Raw genomic sequence first — 21,469 nt, forward strand, 5'->3', positions numbered from 1 at the left:
AGCAAAAGAATGGAATCTTCTAGAAACAACGAAGGTGGACCTGAATAATCAGAATTGGTCTCTACCTAGTGGGAGGATATAAACACCAATTTAATAATACAAGTTCTTATAGTTAGAATTTCCTGGCCTCACATTTGTGCATAACTATGAGCATCTAATGTGCTTATTGTTCAGTATTCTTTCTGTTGCAAGTCACAGACATGCAACTGAGACTAAACAAACAAACAAAAAGTACTGGCACTCACACCTGGGCTGTTCAGGGGTAACTGACACCTCAGGCTTGGTAACTGGACCAAGGACCTTGAATGATGACCTCAGAACTTGGACTACCCTCTCTCACTCTCTTGGTTCTGTTTCCCTCTAGGTTGACTTCACTGTCATTCCCCAGTGGCTTCCCTCTGGACCATGGCAGACAGACCACCAGGAGTTCCAGGCATACATGTCACTAACTCAGCAACCCCAATTGCTCCAGCAAAGCCCTGGGTTTCCTCTAACTGGCTCAGCTTGTGTTAACTGAGTACCGTCAACCAATCCCTACAGAAAGGGTATATGATTCTTCCTTTGGTCAGACCAAGAGCTTCCGGGTACAGTTGGCCCTATCTAGGTAACACAGGCTGAACGTTGAAGAGGGGTGTTTCTTTAGAAAATCAGGGTTTAGGTATAGAAGAAGGGGTAAGAGATTAAGGGCAAGCGGCAATACCACATTGTCTATGAGGCTATTTATGAAGCAAGACAATCTAGTGGCTGAAAGTCACTTCACAGTTATACCTGAGTTTGACTCCTTTTCTGCCATTTACTACTTGTTTTAGATCCAGAACACTTTTTAACCCCTCTGAGCATATTCCCCCATCTGTAAAATCAGGGTGGTATGACCGTTCACAGTGTTACTGTAAGAACTCACCTCACAATATATTACAAAGACAATGGCTCTTATCATGTGCCTGCCACAGAAATGGCAGCTGCTGTGTTATCCGTGTTCTCGGGAAGCTGTGGAAAGCATAAGGCTACACCACAGGCTCTTTCCCATATAAAGGAGCAGGAATGAAGGGGATAACTTAGATGCACACTGGGGTGGACAGCCTTACTTTTCAGCCCTCTGGAGTCCACTGGCTTGATCTTGGCACTTGAACAGAATCCAATTCCTTAAATTCGTCTCAGTCCATCACCACATTTGTTTTCCCTCTGCTGTCCAAGTTCAGTAGGACAGGCAATCCCACTTGTTTGCCAAATGGATCACTTTCTATATACCTGTTCATGACTTGGAAAAAGTTCTAGGTTTTCCAACATAAGAATAATATAACTTGAAAATGGCCAATGCCTAGTTATACTTTAACCCTTTGCACTCGCTTGCTTTTTTCTCGATTCCTTTCTTCTACTCGGGATTTAATTTTTTAAATACCCCAGATTTTACAAAGTACGGCAGTAGAATAAAAAACTGGAGTTTCTTTTCATACAAACTTATTTATTTGGATTTTTTTTATATTTCAAATTATTGATACATTCAAAGAGTAATTTAAATCTCGACATCCGAGTGCAAAAGGTTAAAGTGAGTCAGCAATTAAGAATGCTGAGCATACTAATTCCAACCATTTTATTATCTGTGGCCCAGGGACATAGTTTGAGGAGGTAGGCCTTTGGGAAAGCCAGTCGATTTTAAGTTATACCTGCAGAGCTATTCCTTAAACTTAATGAATAACAGTTAAGAACAACAACTAACAATTACTTAACCTCTTTGTGCCTTAGTTCCCTTATCTGTAAAATGGAGATAATGGAACCTGCCTACAAAGACACAACCATTGAATGGACAATTACAGCTATAATGGTAAATGGCTAAGCACTTGATAAGTGTTGGCTGCGATTGCTATTGTCGTTAAACATGACTGTACTGGAAACCAGTAAGTTAATGATCTTACTGGTCCTTTGACAAATAGATCTTTTCCTTCAGAAAGAAGGAAAGTTCATGAAATCTAGCCATGGTTACAGATTTAGAGCCTGCACAGCTGGGAAGAGAATTCAGCGGTCTCTTCCCTGAGCTGCCCCTTTGTTGTAAGCCGTGTGGACCACCAGCTCTTGGGCCTGCAAGCAGAGTGTGAACGTGGGAAGACATCCTGCAGTTCTAGCTTACTGTTGGCCTGTTGGCTTTGGGCTCCATAATGAGGGTCTCTGCTTACCTCTGGCCCTCATAAACAGAAACTTGAGGGAGAAAATTTGCCAAAGTTCAATTGCATATCAAAGAAAGCCACAGAGCCAGAGCACTCCCTGAGGACCCACATAGCCGCTTTGTCTACTGCCAAGCCATGGCCCTAATGCATGGATAGGCCTGTGAGCCAAGAGCCAAAGCCACAAAGTTCCACCAGTTCATTTAGCCTTGGCATTTCCACCTACTGTGGGATCTGTTATTTGGGTTGTTGTCTCATTGTGAAGGGATAAAAACAGAAACATCCCCGTCATCGGAAAACTGGTTTACTAAAGTCACCACCACTACCCCAACCCCACCCCGACCGTGAGAATAGCTCCACTGTCTTTGTGTGATGAAACGGAGCAAATGCCAGCTTTCCCCACTGGTGAACCCTGATCAGTCTGTGGCCATTTTTCCCCACTGGCTGACTTGGATGGGCAGCTTTCTGCATGTCAGGGGAGGTGCCGAATCCGGGCGTGGGGTTCACCTCTATCTCCATCCCTGCTCCTTTAGAATGCAGCACTCTTGATGGTTTACTTCTATTCCAAATAGTGTTTCAAATCTTCTCTAACATCTTTCCCCTTACAATGTATAAAGAGAAGGATTCATAACTCCTTCCACCCCTGGGATTTGTGTGTTTCTTCAAATGCCCCCCCCCCCCGAAATCCAGTGACTACCACTTTTCTCCTGGGACAATGTGATGCTTTGAACTCTGAAAACATCCCCTAGTAGAAAGCTACATAAAGGACACACACAAAAATTCTGAAGTTACAAATAGTAGCTTGTCATCTTTGGAGAAGTGTATTTCATTTACATCAACGAATACATGTTGGGCACCTGCTCTGTGCACAGTGCTGGGACTTTTAGGAGTGAGCCAGCCCTGCCTTCTAATTGAGCTGACCTCTAAGGTGGTAGGGAAGAGGCAGCAGGTAACTGCACTTAAAACCCTGGGCAATGGGAACCCAGAGAGCCACCTTTGCACGGTGTAGAGAAGAATGTAAAGAAATGGTATCGTCAAGGCCAGGCCATGAAGGAAAAGTGGGATTTCTTCAAGGGAAGGGCGTTCTAGGCAGGTAATTCAGTCGGAGCAAAGGAAGCAAGGCTGAAAAGTTCTGGGCACTCCCACACACTGCAAAGTCTTACTGGACACATCTAAATTATGAGTAAAGAAAAGGTACCTTGCACCAATAATATTCTTATGTGTGAATTCTGTATGAATGCTCAAAATTTACCTTACAGTAGGAGAGCTCTTATTATTTGAAGCACAAAGCTGTTTTTTTGTTTTCTGTGTTGTTGTTTTTTAACAAATTTGTGTTTTTAGACAGGAAAATGCAGTCAGTGAAAAGAAGTGACTTGTGCAAGGCTGGGCAAAGATCAGCGTCTTGAACTCTGCAAGTGGCCAGGCTGGAGGCAGACCTCAGAATTCCCGTTTTCTGCATCACCATCAGACCACCCTGCCATCTAATAAAACCAACCCCATGTCTTCGTTTTGAACATTTGAAAATGGAAAGAAATGTGACAGGTCAAAATCTCAGATTCCCTTGGCTTTTTGATTACTTGCAAATCCACATAAGGTTCACATATCACTCTCCTCTCATTTGTCAGCATCTGAATTTGTTTGCTTGTCGGGTGAGTGATGAAAACTTAAAAGCTACGTTGATATGTACAGCATGTGGAAAACCACTCCCAGGTTCTCTCTGCCCCGCAGAGGCCAGAGGTACATGTACACATTCTTCTGCACCCAAACAGACCTCCTCGTCCACTGGTGCATACACTCGACATCACCAGCCACTTGTTTAAGAAATAGCATTCTGTGTGCTGACTTGCTGGGAAGCCACAGGCTCGGTTCTCAGACACTGGCCAAGAAGAGATGGGATCCAACCCATCCCTAGACCACAGGAAAAATACTTTCGACCACAGAGCTGGCTGCAAAATAATCTTTTTGTAGGAAACAAAATGTTTCCAGCCCTGGGATTTTTTATTTTTTATTTTTTTGGTCCTTTCACTGTTATTGAGTAGGAAAGGCAAATGCTTAAGCAAGAGGCCAAATAAACATCCAAGGAAACCAAAACCAGGCTCCTTTTCTGGGCGAGTGGAACACAGGGTGAATGAGCGGTACACTGGACCAGCCCCAGGCCTTTGGAAATATTGGGGGCACAGCAACCAAGGCAATTCTTCCGTGTTTATGACCCCAGTTTAACCCCACTCCCCTGAAACTCCACTTATTAACTAAGGAGACTTGGACAAGCTACTTCACTCTTCCAAGCCTCAGCTTCCCGTGTGTCAAGTGTGAATAACGATAGTATTGATATCATAGGTTACCGTAAAGAACAAATGGAACAAATGTAAAAGTTGTACAATGCCCAGAACATAGTAGGCACTCAAGAAATAGGATTTGTTAAGATAGGTTCAGTAACTCTTATTTAGTTATTTATTTAAAATCTTCATCTGAGGATTTTTTTTTATTGGTTTTAGAGAGAGAGGGAGGGAGAGAGAGAAACATTGATATGAGACAGAAACATTGAAGTGAGAAACATTGATCGGTTGCCTCCCATACGCACCCTGATAGAACCCGTAACCTAGGTATGTGCCCTGACTGGGAATCGAACCCCCAACCCCCTTTTGGTGTATGGATGAAGCTCCAACCAATTGAGTCACACCAGCCAGGGCAGTTCAGTAACTTTGAAAGGTCATTAGTGACTGTTTTCCTAGACTGTTAAAACCCCAATGATTCCTTAGAAATACTCCAGCCCCCACATTTTATAAATAAGAAAACAGTCCTAGAGAAATGAAAGGTGTGACCAAATCATCTAGTCAGTAGGCCCAGAGCTAAGACCCTGCAGACTGGATGCAAAGAGTAAGGAGAGTTAAACTAATCCCTACCACAGAGTATACCATGTGCTGCCAGTTGGCATTGGAGCTCAGACTTCAGTCTACCTAACAATCATCCGGAGAATGTGTAACAAGACAGATTTCTGCGCCCATTCCAGTGCTGCTGGGTTAGTCTGGGAAGGCCCAGGAATCTGAATGTTAACAAGCTCAGCCAGTGGATTCCGAGAGGTATCCCTCTGACCACAGATCAAGAAACACAAGAGGAAGTCATCAGTCAAATAAATAACTGAGCATTGTGCTACGGTATAGCCCATGGTTTAGCACAAACAAGCAACGTGGCATAAATAAAGAATACTCCTATTGTACAGAAGAGCAAATGAGGTATAGCATGGCGCTGCTGCTTCTAGATCATTAACTATTTTACAGAAGAGGAACCTATGACTCAGAGTCATTTGCCCAAGTTCACATATCTAATTAGAGACTAAGCTAGAACATGATTCTAAAGTATCATTACATTTTAACAATGGGGAATCTTTTTTCTAGATCCCTACAGGTGAAGACAATGAGCTTATGTGTGTATATTATATACCAGAATCTATGAATCAATTTTAACCCCTGAAAGAATAAAAACACATACATCCATTTCCAAATGGAAAAGTCCTCCCCCATTATTTCTGGGGCTAGGATTCATTCCATCAGCTCCCTTGTAGGAAGAAAATTGGTTAGAAGGGAGAAGTAACAATGCCATGTAATGCTGGACATTTCAGAGACACCAGAAACTGTATTCGCATTGGTGTACACCACCTGCTTCCTTTTCATTAAAATCCTACTCTCCTAATATAAAACATATACCTGACCCCGAGGTCTATAATGTTCTGTGTGTCATCAAATAACCACATGCGTATCCTAGTTAGTGGCTACTGTGTTAAGAATTTGGGGACTTCCTAGACAGAGCCCAAGTAAATCAATATGGGATTGGACTCAGAGTCATTCTCCAAATGGTGGAGTTTCATCGGTTCCCTGTAGTGATGGAGCATGTAAGAGTCTCTTAGCAATTTTGTGATTACTTCCTACTTCTTGGTCCAATACTAAAGGGCCTGAGAAGGTACACAAGTACAGCTCCTCCACTTCTGCTTTTCTTGGACATCAATATCCTTCATCCTCCAACAGAGTCCATTCTGAAAGTTGCTATGAAATGTAGGCAACATAGCAACATGAAAGCCCTGGCCTGTTTGAAGAAATCAGAAATTGAATTCTCCAGTTGGATGATGCTTATCCTCATAAGAATCACGGACTGCTCTGATTCACTAAGTCAGTAACAATGGCCTTAGAAAATATTTATTATGATTTAGGTCAATCTTACAACCACAATGATTGGCCAAAGAAGGGGAGTATAGAAGCCTCCCATAGAATCTGAGGTGGAATCTGAATTAGAATCCAAATACACAGCCAACCACTTAAGCATCCTTCCCTCCTGGTGAGAAGCCTGGCCTTTGGAGCTGCTGCTCTGCTCTGGGTCATCAGTGCATCAGAGAATGCCAACTCCTCTTCCACGGAAACCCAACACAGAATGGGAGCCTGCCATGCTCCCAACAGGGAGGAGCAGGGTCTGGATCCGTGCATTGCAACACATTTCGCTTAGAGGAGGATCTTTTGGTTTTAAACCCCCACCGCCCACAGGGCATTATTTCCAGCCATTAAAATGTTTCCTGAGCTTAGATACATTTGGAAAGTTTTGGAAAATCCCACAGGAAGGAGACTGGGCCAGAAGAGCTCCTTTTCTCATGCCATTCAGGAAGCACAGCACAAAATGCTTGCCCTCCAAGACAGCCCAGCCCCAGAACTCTACACTCAAGGCTGGAGAACCATGGCAGACAGAGGAGCCCTCTTGGGAAGAGGACCAGTGGAGAACATTGGGCGTGTTATATTAACCATGTGCCAACCAGAGAACTTGTGTGGACCCTGTCAGTCAAGGCCCACCAGAAAAACAGGACTCACCCCAGGCCGTTTTAGATAATTTAATGTTGAGAACTAGTGACAAATGTGCTGGAAGAGTTGAAAGGAAAATAGAGGACAGTGAGGCAAACCAAAGATTAGTAACAGTCCGAAGCCACCCCATCCCTAGAGCTGGAGCAACCATGGAAGAGGTGCTGTCCCTGGAACCCCGAGGAGAGATGACCAACTCCAGCTCTCGGTGCAGCTGGAACCACAAAGAGATCGTGAAGGAGGAACCGATGTAACTGCCTGAGACCCCACTGGAAGCAGAGAGAGGGAGGCAGGAACGCATGGCTTCTCCCATACTTCTGCCCTTCGCCCTCTCTCCAGGGCCCCAAACCAAGCAGAATGAGTGGAAAGGGAGCCTGAGGAATGCAGATTGCTGGGCCAGTTCCTGGTGATACCAAGCGGAGAAGAGGGAAAGCCGGGAGTGCATCTAAGAGCCAAGAAGCATTTGACTGGCATGGCCCACGAAGGCAGAGATCCCTGATTCCCAACTTGTAGATGGAAATCTTTTAGAAAACATCGAGGCCTAAACTGCTGGTTCCCCAAATTAGCTACTTACCCCACACCCTGAACTTGACGTTGGCCAGAACTCACAGAGGAGGCAGACACAGCTACGCACAGGGCCCTCTCCGCCCAGAGCTCTTTTGCAAATCTAGTTCGCGTCGTTCACTTTCTCACCAGGTGATTCCAAACTTCATTTTTCACACATTCTGATGAACATTGTCTCTTTCTTTTTAAATCCTCACCTGAGGATATGCTTATTGGTTTTAGAGAGGGGGGTGAGAGAAAGAGAGAAACATCGATGTGAGAGAGACACTGAATGGTTGCCTTCCAGACATGCCCCAAATGGGAATCGAACTTGCAACCTAAGTATGTGTCCTGACCAGGAATCGAACCAGCAACCTTTCTGTATACGGGACGAGGCTCCAACCAACTGAGCTACACTGGCCAGGGCGACCATTGTCTCTTTATAGAAGCCAGAGTACTCCCAGATGGAAAAAGCACTGAAGGTGGAGAATAGGGAATGATTGGCTAGAAGCAATGGGGGCATGGGATGGGGTGTGTGTGTGGAGGTAGTGATTTTGATTCAAAATCCTGCACAATATAAGCAATCCCTTTTGATCTCCAAGCTAATCCTTAATGGCAGTCATTGAGGTCTGGTGGAAGAGTGGAAGCAGCCACACTGCCACCTCATCAGGGAACTATGTGTGTCCTGAGCAGAGCCAGCTCTTGTCTCCCGCCCAGGCCTGCTCGTCCTCCTGTGCTAGCCCATTCGGTGAGTGATAACCTCATCTACCTTCACATCGAAACAACCGCTCCTTCCAACCTCCTTGCAGGACCTCTCTCTCTGTACATAAATGCCGTTGATCCCGCTTTCTTACCATCTCGTATCTCTTCCTTCTTCTCTATGTCAATGGCCACTGCTTCGGTTCAGGCCCTCACTTTTTTGCATCCTATTTCAAATCCCTCCAAACCAGCATGGAAAACTCCTGCCTAAGAGAGGCCTGAAAAGTCCAATTCTGATGTCACAGCTCTGCTGGGAGTCTCTCCGTGGAAATCTGAGAGCCTTTAAATCAAATCTGATTTGCCCTATCTTTCCTTTTTTGCTTTATCGTTATATATAGGCCCCATTTTCCTCATCCACCCATTGTCCAGACACGCGCATACCCTTTCCCAAGCACTAAAGAAAGACCCTTTGCAGTTCCCACCTTGAAGCCTTTATTCATATAGTTTCCTCAGCCTCCTTCCCCACCTACCTGGCACACCCTGCAAGTCTTATCGCCTCTGAATCCTTCCCTGATATGCCTTCTCTTCTGAGAGTTCTGACCCTCCAAACATTGACGCCCACACTCCTCTGTCTCAATCCCTCAGTACCTTCTTGTTTGTATTTACATGTCTATTTCCCGCTACCAGGTGTTCTCCCTCTGCTGGTGTGGGTTTTCAGGGCAGGACACTGGGCTGTATTGGACTGAATATTCCCAGCATTTGGCACACATATCTACCCAGAAAAGATCTGAAAGCAGAGAAAGAGGAGAAAGGGAGGGAAGGGTGGAATGAAAAGGGAGTGTCCAACACAAAGAATACTTAATGGTCTTGTCTAGATAAAAATAGAAGAGTTATAAGAGGATCCCTGCCTATGGTTAGAGCACACACAAAGGACTATTATTACAATTACAGTCTCTGGAAGATTTATTGCTAAAGATTTTAAGCTGTAATGTACACCGTTTCTTAATTGAGGAAAAATATTAGATTTTTAGGAGATGAAAAAAGTGACCAAGACTTCACAGATGCTATGGTAGTCACTCAGCCAACTTTGTCTCAGTGGGTTTTCTTTGAAACGACTTGGCCTTTGGACAACCAAAACATGTAACGAGACCCCCTATGCATAGGGGTCCCAGAGACAAATGAAGCTTTGGGTAGAAATGCCTGCTGTTTAATTTAAACTGAGGTTATAGGCTGGTTCCTGAGAAGTCGCCTACTCGAGTCAATGGGCTCAAATGTTGACATACTCTTCTAGGAGCCAGTCACAGGGATCTTGGAGCAAGAGTAAATGAGGAAAGGGGGAGAGGGGATAAAAGGGCAAGGCTGGTGCCAGATGGAGTCATAGGCAGGAAATGGAGATCCGTCACAAGAGGAGCCGCACATTCCAGGGCAGCCAGCACAGAAGAGGATATCTGGAGAGAATACTGTATAAATAGCCACAAGGAAGAGATCGGCTTGGTATAAGCATGGCTGGTGAGGGCTAGAGGCTGCACTGGGTCTACTGAGGCTGCGTTTTAAGGAGGCGCCGGGACAGAAGGCAGGACTGCTAGAGCCCTCCCAGGTCACTGGCCTGGCGGGTTCTTCGTCAGGGTACGGATCATGCTTTCAGAGAACAGACAATTCTGAAAGATTTTAAAGGTAAACCAGAAAATTGATCACAATATGAGGAAAGTGACTTTGCAAGGAAAGAGTCAAGGAAGAGATGTCACTACTTATATGTCATCTTGTGTCATCTATGAGGGAAGGGATGTCCTACTGGGTGCACCATTGCACCCCCTGGCCCTGCAGGCTTTCACTGGAGGAGGTCACGGACGGGGCGGGGGAGGGGGGAGTGGGGGGGTGTACAGGCCTGTCCTCACTGTGGGCCCGACTCCACAGAGACTTTTCTTTTCCCTCCCTCCCTCCCTCCCTCTTTCCCTCTTTCCCTCTTTCCCTCCCTCCCTCCCTCCCTTCCTCCCTCTCTCCCTCCCTCCCTCCCTCCCTCCCTCCCTCTTTTTCTCTCTTCTTTCCTTCCTTTCTCTTTCTTAATTTCTTCCTGCCTTCATTCTTTCATTTCCTTGTTTTTGTTTTGACAGCAAATAGCAGAACACTAAAGGCAAGCCCAGACATGGAAAAGACGCTGGCTGGAAAGGTGAGAACTTGGAAGTTGAGAGAGGAAGGTCCCAGATATGCCGACTGAATGGCAAGGTTCAGAGGACCACGTCCCGTGGAGCTCATTCTTCCGCAAGAATGTTTTGTTGCCACGCTGTTACAGGCAATAACTAATTTTTATTTCACAGAGATAGAAAAAGCTCTCTCAAAGCAACGACTCGTTCCACTCTTCGAAGGGATCATTCCACCTGGTACAGTCACTGAAGGTGGCTGCACCAGTGGCGAAATGGAGAAGTTTTCCAGGCGGCGTGCATGAACACATTAACATGGGACGCAGTATGGGAAAATGGTTAAAAACCCAGGGATTGGGGGGGGGGGGTATGTGTATGGGGGGAGACCCTTAGAAGCCATGTGATTTAGAGCAATTTTTAAAAGCTCTATAAAGCCCAATGTACTCATCTTTAAAGTATACCTAGTAATACCTATCTCATAGGGTAGTTGTGAAGTTTGAACAAGAAAATACCCATAAGGCCACTTGGCACAAAGGAAACTCTTAATAAATGTCTGGGTAGACAGAGCAAAGCAGTCAGAAAGCTGGGGCTGTGGGGTCTTTGGGTGATGCGTGCTCAATCCCTCCCAGCTACACCCGGTGCCTCGGGGCCACCTTTTTAAGGTTTATAATGATGTGCCTCGCTCTGGAGGCCTGACACTCAGATAAGTCTGTGACTTAGAGTCGCGGATCAACATCCCAGCTCAATCGCTCCTTGCCAATTCTGAGTCAAGACTTCAGAGGGAGGCCGTGGGTACGGCCACTGGAGCTTGGCTCTCCAAAGGTGTTCCCGCAGTCACAGGCCCTTTGGTAACAATAAAACAAGGGTCCAAGGCGCAAGCACACATGCTCTTTGTCCTAGATGCCAGCACTCTTAAGCTCCGCCAAGCCAAGAAGGAAAACTTTCAGAAAGGGACCCTCTGTGGAAAAATCTCTGCTTCTAGCATTTGAACTCTAAGGCAACTGCCAGGAGCCATTGGCTGATTAAAAAATCTAGGCAAGGTTATTGCCTGTGGAGAGAGGGCGACAATGTGAGGAAGGAGTGAGCGTAAACTCTACGGCAACTGAAACCAGGAAAGCTCCGCGACTTGTATTGCAGCTGACAAGCCCTCACTCATGCCCTGGATAGTGTTGGGCAAATCTTCAAATGCTATGGTAACATAATCAGACTTCCACAAATTCAGATCAAATGCTGGAGATAGATTTGCTGGGTTTTCCCTCACACCTCTACCACATTAATCCTTTGGCTGTTTCCCATCCCCCAACACCTAATTTCATAAGCCATTAGGATTATGGAAGGGCCTGCAGCCTCACCCCACCCACCGCCCGATCCGGCTGGCATGCACACCCCACTGTACCGTGCTGTGACCCTCACGGCCACAGCGGACTCCTGAAACAAAGCAGCGACCACAGGCCCAGGCAGCGCACCACCCCAGGCAAGCCAACTCCCCAGCAACGGCAACCAGCTCCGAAATCTCCAAGCTGGGTCTACTTTGGCCACATGTGTGACAAGCTATGCTTTTCAAATCACACAAACACACACAGGGCAAAGAGCATTTCTGAACCCTGGTCACATGCCAGATGCATTTCTAAGGCAAACGATGGAAAGAGCAAGAGAAAAAGCAAGAAGCGGCTCATCATCTCCTTCCTAATGTCCCTGTCTCAGAGCGGAAGCCGCTACTCTAATACGTAACCCGGTACGCGTTGGAGGTGTGCTAAGTGGCATCGTAGAGCTAGCCATCCTTGGGGGAAATTCAGAGAGAAAGTTAGTAAGAACCGTGCATTGCCAGTCCAAGAACCATCACTTAGTCAAGGCTCCATGTTCCAGTACCTCATTTTATTCCTATATTTTCTTTTTTTTAAAAGCCTACATCTAATAGAACATGATGTAACAAAAAGAAGGTAGGTTCTGGAGTTACAAAAACTTGGTTTCAAATCTGACACCCCTACTGAATACAAGTTACGTATCCTCCCAGCCCAGGTTCTGTATGTGTAGAAAGGGAGATGACAAGATCCATGCCGAAGGGCTGTTGTCAGTGTTCATGGAAATAAGGCATGTGAAAGGCTGGAACATGAGGCCTGCAGCCCCAGGTACTCGATAAAAATGAACTCCCCACCCTCCCTGGAGAATAAAGAGGGCTTCAATTAGCATTGCCCGGAGCACGAGAACGGAGCAATGATGCTCTTCACTACCGAAGATGGGAAATGGGTCCCTGTACAGGCTTCCTCCTGCCTCCTGTCCTCTATGTCCCCATTCTGACCCAAAGACTCAAACATATGATAATCACAAAGCCTCTCCCATGCTGAGAAGACCAGACAAACCAAAGCTCAGGACACTCCAGTTTTCCCAAACCACCGCACACCTTTATCCTATGAGGATAGGTGACAGGAGGCCCAAGGTTCGAGGGTGACCCTCCATGGGCACAGATGACTGTTTGTAGGAGAGGGGAAGGGAAGGCAGCCCTGTTGGCAGGATGTTGTCCATAAGGAACGTCATTTGGCTGGGAAGTCTATGCTCCCTGTGAAGTTCAACTTGGAAAAACTTACTTATTTACATGGCTGGACCCAAGAATTAAAATGCTGACTTTTATCTGGTAATTCATGCAATGTGGGGTGGGAGGGTGCCTTTTAAAAATATTTTGCTGCAGGGTTCTGTGGAACCCTTTTGGGAACCATTGGAAGTCACTGGGGATATAAATATCACATTTCCCACAAACCCGGTAATTTGATTGAACTTGGGGACTTTTTTTTGGTCCAGTTTACCTACTAAGAGGCAGCACAGTACAGTGAAAATAGCAACAGATTAGGAGTGAGGAGAATTGAATTCCAGTTCCACTTGTGTTACTTACTAGTTGTGTGACCCTGAGTAAGTCACTTCACCTCCATTACTTACCCCATCTAAAACGAGGGGCCAGAACAGAGTGTGGGTTTGAGGACCACCCCTGTGAGAACCGGGGGCCTGGGAACCTTCACTGTTAACAAACACCTGTGATTCTTAAGCTCATGGCAGCTGAGAATCACTGCATCAGAAGATCTCTAGAGGGTTCTTTCTAGTGAGAGTGCTGCTTCGGTTATAAATCAGTTCAGAGTTTATGTAGATACTAAATCCTTTCTCCCCTTTGTTTTTTCAAACCAAAGATGTTGACCCATTTTCTTCTCACTCACAGCTAACCAACCAAGGCTAAAATACCACATCCTGTCCAACCTTCACTCTCAAAGGAGCCAAATAAATTTCAGCGTCCTTGACTCGCCGGTCACTGCCCGTCCAAGAGATCTTGTAGCTGTTTCCTATGTTGTTTTCCAGCTAAAAGCACTTCTCTTCCCTAGCGCGACAATGAGGGCTTCAGTTTGGTTCCAAAGCCCTGTGTCTCTTCTACTTCCTGCAGCAGCTGAGATTTCTCTAGAAATCTCTCATCCACATATTTGCCCTGGTTTACTTAGCAAGTTAGAGCTGGAGGGGTCACTGCATAAGATTTGGTACCAGACAGTGTGTACAAATAAAACGAGTCAGAGCTGGCGGAGAATGACAGAGGAGATAAAATACTGGCGAAATGAGTGGCTCATTAAAGGGGAAGTCACCTAAATATTCTGGGAGTGAACTAGGCGTTCAGGTACCGATGGTCAGAGCTCACGAACCTCAAAGAGAGAAATAAGGACACGTTTTGTTTCCCATGAAAACAAATGTATTGAATTTACAGTAGCATTCTTTTTTAAAAATATATATATTTTTATTGATTTCAGAGAGGAAGAGAGAGGGAGAGAGAGAGATAGAAACATCAATGATGAGAGGAAGCATTGATCGGCTGCCTCCTGCATGCCCCACACCAGGGATTGAACCCACAACCCACGTATGTGCCCTGACCACGGAATCAAAACGTGATCTCCTGGTTTATAGGTAAACATTCAACCACTGAGCCATGCCAGCCTGGCTACAGTAGTATTCTTTAGTCACAGATACAACTCTACTTGATGAAAAATGGTATCTAAACCCTATGGTGGTTCCCCCGCCCTTGTTTTGTTTTGATTTCAATTTGAACTTTCATTGTCCCTATGTGGCTCAAAATCTCCTAGGAAAAACGAACTTGCCCCCTCAGCAGAGATGCATGGTCTGTCACAGCCAAAGCATCTGAAAGGGAGACCCCGGTCAGAACCACGGGAACAACTGTAGGATGCGTTTTTAACTGGTTATTTCCAACGGCACTCTTCAAGGGAAAGTTTTTTCTACTTGAGCCCATTCCAAAATAGTGATTTTTATTATTTTTTTTTTTAGTACACTGACATTTTTTCAAAGGGAGTCCCGTGGAGTTTGTTTGTTTGTTTGTGTAGGTGGCGGGAAGATATTGATGTTCTTTTCTCCGGTGTGGAGATAGCAATGGGAAGTGTGCCCGTGGGTACATGCATGGACCTTTCCCAGCTGAGCCAGTCTTTATACTCCGTGAGTCCCAGCTCACGTACTTGTGTGCTGTTCCCGCATACTTGCAGGTAGGATTTCCTCAGATTTTTAATACCTGTGACTGGTGACCTGAAAAAAGGAATCTTTTGAAGAGTCACCCTTCTGGGTTCCCCTTTTACACATTTTCCCAATCTGCTCAATACCTGTTGGAGCTCGTCTGATGGAAGGGTGTGAGCAGGGGGTTAGATTTCACATTCGAGCAGCTCTGAAAAGGGAGTAAACATTTATACCCAAGGCAATGGACTTGGCTAGGATTCTCTGTTCCCTCTGCTATTTCTGCAGATATTTATGCTTAAAAAATAATTTCTCCCAGGCCTGCAGCACAGCCAAACTTCTCTTCTGGCTGGATCCAGTCACACACACACACACACACACACACACACACACACACACACACACACACACGGGTCTCCTTGCCTAAAAACACAGATGAGCTGGGGTAGAAAAAAAAAGAATAAGCATGGTGATTGGGAACATTTTACAAAGGGAGAAGGGCTCATCTTTGAACGAGGGCAACTGTGTTTAGGGTTCGGCTTACTTACACAAAGGAACTCCAACCAGGATTTCAAGGGAAGCCTGGTTCCCACTCTCCCATAGCCCCAGCAGGCTGGTTCTACAAGAAAAGGGTTCCTGTATTCTTACAGTGTTTCTAAATAAGTATCTGCTTGTAGTTGTCGAGTTTGATGCCGACTTTTAAAATGGACATTACTAATACTTTGGGAGAACTATTACATTGGAAAACTCAGTTGCTATGGAGAAGAGTGATTCTAAATAAGCAGTGTGTTCTTCCCCAAGACTGGGCTCACATACAGCTACAAGGAGTTTGCTTCCTTCTTTCTCTCTCTTTCTAAATAAATGTATTGCATATGTAAGTGTCAAGCATTGATCTTGCCTCTGAGGGGATGCAGGAAAGATTCCGTCATGGGGCTCATCCTTCAGGTCTCACACAGGCCAAAACAGAGACAAAATTTGAGGTGCAACTGCGGGCAAGACTGAGAGAAGAGGGCCTGATTAGGGCTGGGGTGCTGGGTTCCTCAGAGTGATGGTGTTTGTCTTTCAAAATATAAAATGGGCAGTGAAAGAAGAGTTCTGTCACCAGAAAGGAAACACTGAATAACTTCCAAGATGCAAAACAACCTGGGATTGTGAGAAAAGCCCAACGATTGAAATAAGGACCGGGAGTGGAGTGATGTTATTGGTCTTGTCAACAATGTGCATCTCTTACTAGTAGTCTCTTTCCTCAGTGATCTGGCACGTCAGGGTGCCTTCTACATGGAAGATGAAAATATTGTTCTAAAGCCCATTTAAATAAACCTTCTGGATGAAAAAGTCACCTCTTTCCAATTTGTTGAAATAAGAGAGTCATAATATTTATTTCATCAAGGGAGTGTGAAGCTTAGTTGGGATTAATTTACTTCAGTACTCCTTCTAGGGCACTTAAAATTTTATATAATCCCATATGTGGTTTGTAGGAACAGACTGCATGAAGATTTGATGAGGAATAGTATGAATATTTCATCAAGTTTTTTCATCCTTCTTTCAAGTATAACCCACCCTCACTTTAGCTTTTCTAGTCCCTCAATACAAGGTGCCTGGTTACCGTGAGAACTTCCCAAGGTGGGCCTCAGCCAATCCAGTGTGGATGCTGCTGCCCCATTCGTCAGCACAGGACCTCCAGTTGTGCTAGGGCCCTCCCTCTCCTCGAAGGCGCACTTGGCTCAAGGTGCGCACACGCAGCACCTACTGTTTACATGTTTATCATTTCCTCAGGTTGACTGTGAACAACTGCAGGGCATCAACTTACTTATACGTTGAATCTCTTACAAGCATCTTACACAGTAACTAGCAGAGAAGATTAAATAAAGGTTTTTCAAATGAATGGGTACACACATCCTATGCTCATGTTTTCAGGCAAAAACCAACCCAAGTCTTCGGAATCTATGACTTGACCTCCTGTCTTTCTCCTTTTGCTCCACCCTCACCCCAACATCTTCCCTTTCCTTCCCTATAACCCGATTTGATCTATATCAGGTTTCCAACCTGGGAGAGCTCTACAAATAAAACGCACACTGAGGCCTGGCCCCACCAGCAGGAATGCTGACTGCATTGGTCAGGGTGGGGCCCTGGTGCTGGTATTTTGTAACTACTCCTGGGAGAGGTCTACGGACACCCAGGCTTCAGAAACACAGATTTAAAGTGATACTCAAGTCCCACCTTCTTCTAATAAGACCAACGTGCCTCTTTTGAGTTTACCTTCCTCGGGACTCAGAGCGGTGCTAACCACGTATTAGGTAATAACCCAGGTGATAGCATCTCAGTACTAGTTTGTGCTTTAACGCCTGCACTTCCTTTCGATAATTCACGAGTGTGTGTGTGGGCATGCGTGTGTATTATATATCTCAGTCATCTCTCGGACTAGACCAGAAGAAACTTGAAGGCAGGAACTGTCTGCTACTTCTTTGCATCCCCCTGCCATGCACATGGTGAACCAAGTCATACTTTTATTTATGTAACAAAACCAAATCCACTAAAACGCAAACACAAAACGCCCGGCAGTGGCCATTTTAATTCAACTCTAAGGACATGTCTTTAGTAAGAATAAAAATGTTGCAAAAAGGGTGGGGCAGGATTGAAGCCAAGGAGGAAAAGAGTAAATAAAAGTCAAATGGAAAAAAGGCTAAATTAGTCCAAAAGAAAATGCTTCCCAGCTTCACAAGAGCGTTTTTACAAACACTGAAGCAGAATAAACAAGAGAATTAACTTGGCTTGTGCCCTGATAAGGAGATTTCTTCCTTGGTTGTATAATTCTACAACGTTTCCAGGGTGTAAAGAAAATAATCAGCCGGGGAGGACTCCGTCCCTCGGACTATACAATCCAACTTGGGTTCATCAGCTCGCCGGTCGGCTCAGCTGGCCCTGACCCCTTCCAGCCTCAGCTCAGACTAAGCCTCACATTTGAGCCCTGGTGCAGAGCTCAATGTCATAGAAACGGGATAAAACGTAACCTTCATTCCATAACCTTGATCTCTTGGCATGTGGCTTCTGCTTGCGCATTGAGAGAAAGAAAAAGAATAAAAAAGAATAAAAAACAAAAGCTCTACCTGTAACTTCCCATAGGAGCTGGTGTTCATATCTATCTATGGAATGATCTAGGCATGTCCTCCTTCTAAGTGGTGTTATAAAAGGTATTATTTGGAGCAATCACCTTAAAAGCACATATCCCAGAAAAGGTGTGTCTTCATGGGGCTCCTCTACTTTGTCATGAAGTAGGACCACAGGAAAGGCTCGATGAATCACTCAGCACACCCTCTGGTGAGCTGAGATCAGGGCATCAGGTCAAGGCGTGTTTTCTATATTAAACTTTATCCTACTTATCAGGCCACAAACGAAACGACTGGTCCCCAAAGGCACATACATTTCTGTAGATTAATTAAGCATACGTTCTTTGGCCTGTGCTGGCCATTTTAACGAAGGTTGTATTTTACTTTAAATTTTCATTATTGTTTGAAACATGATTCAAAAGCATTTAACTCTGCTCTTGATTGATTAGCAATGATTGATTAGCAATGTCCTTTATAGATTAAGATAACACCACGGACCCCTCTAAATGGGATATGAGCTGGTAGGCTGTCACTGATCTATCCACGCTTTGGTCCGGGTTCTTTTCCTAACCAGTGGCCTACAATTGACCTTATGAGCTAAGAACCAACAGCCACCAAAATGTTCCAGTCACCAAAGAGACACAGAATAATAGCATTTGTTCTACTATCTACTTCCTGTTGACACTAACAAAATAGAGATGACTGGTTAATTTAGTAAAACAAATGAAAAAAATGTGGCTCTAACTTCTTTATTTTCTAACTAGAGGCCCAGTGCACGAAATTCGTGCACTCAGGGGCAGGAGGTCCCTCAGCCCGGCCTGCGCCCTCTCGCAGTCTGGGAGTCCTTGGGGGATGTCCGACTGACGGCTTAGGCCCATGGAGAGCGGGCCTAAGCTGTCAGTTAGACATCCTTAGCACTGCCACAGAGGCAGGAGAGGCTCCTGCCACCACTGCTGCACTCACCAGCCATGAGCCTGGCTTCTGGCTGAGTGGCACTCCTCCTGTGGGAGCGCACTGACCACCAGGGGGCAGCTCCTGAGTTGAGTGTCTGCCCCCTGTTGGTCAGTGCATGTCATAGCAACTGATTGTTCCACTGTTGGGCCAAAACTGGCTCTCTGACATCCCCAGAGGGGTCTCAGATTGCAAAAGGGTGCAGGCCAGGCCAAGGGACCCCACCAGTGCACAATCGGGGCTGGGGAGGGACCGTGGAGGGCTCCAGGGCATGTCCGGCTCATCTTGCTCAGTCCCGATTGGCCGGACCCCAGCAGCAAGCTAACCTACCAGTCGGAGCCTCTGCCCCCTGGTGGTCAGTGCATATCATAGTGACTGGTCGACTAGTCGACTGTCTGCCCCCTGGTGGTCAGTGCATGTCATAGCGAGCAGTTGAGCGGCCTTAGCATATCATTAGCATATTACGCTTTGATTGGTTGAACGGCCAACTAGATGACCAGACACATAGCATATTAGGCTTTTATTATATAGGATAAACACTAACTAGAATTAGTAAAACTAGAATCTGGGAGTCTGGAACCCACAATACCACGTATAATAGACTGAATCACAAAATCAGTGTGTGTCATCTAACATCTAAAACAGAGATAAAGTACTAAAGTTTTCAAGGAGTGTGGTTAAGGATCCATGAAAATGACCGAATCAACACTGACCCACAGGACCCTGCTTCCTCAAGGAGTCCAGGGAACAGAGCTTGACATTCCTTAGAGATATGCCTGAGAGCTGCAAGCAGGGTTTATTTAATAACACTTATAACCTGGGGTACCAACTTAAGGTCATTAGGTTCTACAGGAACATTTTTGGATGCATCCTACTGAAAAGAAAAGAAATGGATGCAGAACCCAGGAAACTTGAGTTATCAGAGAAAAGGCCTCATGGAGGCAATGAGCACGCCAGGGCCTGAAAACTCAAGAATGCTCCCCGGAATGAAAACAAGCAGCTCCATCGCCTCAGAACACAGCTGACTCAGTCCTCGGCTGGAACGCTATTTACACAGTCCGAGCGAACCAAGAGGAGTCCTCTGGTCTGTAACCAAGGGCACTCAGAAAGCTATGTCTGGAACAGGCAAGGGCTCCCGTCTGTTTTGGATGATTCCTGACTCCCTGAAAAAGAGCCAGTTCACCAAATGCAGGTAAAGGGCCACACGCCCTTCCCACCACCCGCTCTGGGAAGGGCCACCAGCAAGCGTAACATTTCAAGCCTCTTTAATTAATGACTTGGATTTGTTATATATTTAGCAAAATGGGCAAATCTGGGTTCTGCATTTTGCCCCATCCATTACATCAGAATAATCACCCTGGCTTCCCTCTTCTCCTGTGTGCAGAGGAGGTTGTGGTAGAACCTGGTCTACACAGGATGAAGCTGAAGTTAGCCATCAGGAAGAAGAAATGTCCTAATTAGGAGGCATCTTTCCAAAAGGTCAGACAGTGGTGGTCCTTTCTTAGGGGGTGGAGGGAAGATGAAGAAGGGGTAGAAATGAACCCTTCTGGGTGAGGGGGAAATTCTCATTTGAGGCCAGGACAGAAGCCACCAACAGGGAGCTCTTAGAGGCAGCATCCTTTCAGAGATCGCTCTAGCATCTCCCAGTCCTTTAAACTACTGGCTATGAGTTGATGCAAAAGTACCCAGGACCTGGGGAACAGTTATTCACTTGGCAAGGTCTGCCTGGCCTAAGGTTTTCAAAGCACATTCATCTCAAGAAAAAGCACCATCACTTTTTAATTTGTATATGAATGCCCTAGTGCTTGACCAATAGCATGATCATTCACCCTTTACTGATAGAGAACCTGAGATCCCTAGAGGTGTGTACCTTGGTCACTTACAAGCTATTGGCTACCATCAGGTCACTTACAAGCTACTGGCCACCATGCAAACTCTCTTGGGTCTATACTTACAGTATTTTTTCTGTGACTCGTGTCCCCACTTCATTTTACTGCTGTTGGGGCAGTTAGGGGTGCTTTTTGTTTTATTTTTCCCTACGCCCTGTGTTGGGCCAGGATAGACAACATGACCTTGACAATCACGAACAAGGTCAAAGCACTCACCTGTCTTCTCTCTGAACCAAGGCTTTGGAAAATCAGCCGTGTGTTCACACTGTGGCTCCAGGTGTTGCCTAGTGCAGCTGTCACACAGCTGGATCCAGAAGGGCCTGAAACGGAGCAGAACATAGCTATGATCTTGATGCCCTTTCTTGTGATGGCGTTTCACTAAAGTCCAGTCATTGCTCATTGCTTAGAGCACATGGAGGCTCAGTTCACGACCACAGAAGCTGGTGAATTAGAGAAGGAGAGGGGTTAAAGAATATAAGACCAAAAATAAAAGCCAGCATGAGTTTCCTTCAGCCTCAGGGAAAGTGACCACTACAGGCTAAAGGTAACAGAGTTACACACCAATAAGAGGTCCCACTGCAAGGTAATTTGGAACCATTGCTAATACTAAATCAAGCCACTCAACATCCATGGTAGAAAGGCAAAGAGTAAGAGCTGATT

The 21,469-nt window shown here is 45.5% G+C and overlaps 1 protein-coding gene across 1 annotated transcript in view; it reads right to left on the reverse strand.

The window, feature by feature from the left end:
* Positions 1-21,469, reverse strand: part of RAD51B (RAD51 paralog B) — a 518,469-nt gene that overhangs the window by 30,819 nt on the left and 466,181 nt on the right. The window contains exon 9 of the mRNA XM_054715968.1: positions 21,026-21,129. Coding sequence (XP_054571943.1) covers positions 21,026-21,129 — 104 coding nt within the window. The remainder of the gene's footprint in view (positions 1-21,025; positions 21,130-21,469) is intronic.

This window comes from Eptesicus fuscus, chromosome 5 (assembly GCF_027574615.1).
Source record: "Eptesicus fuscus isolate TK198812 chromosome 5, DD_ASM_mEF_20220401, whole genome shotgun sequence".
Classification (NCBI taxonomy): Eukaryota; Metazoa; Chordata; class Mammalia; order Chiroptera; family Vespertilionidae; genus Eptesicus; species Eptesicus fuscus.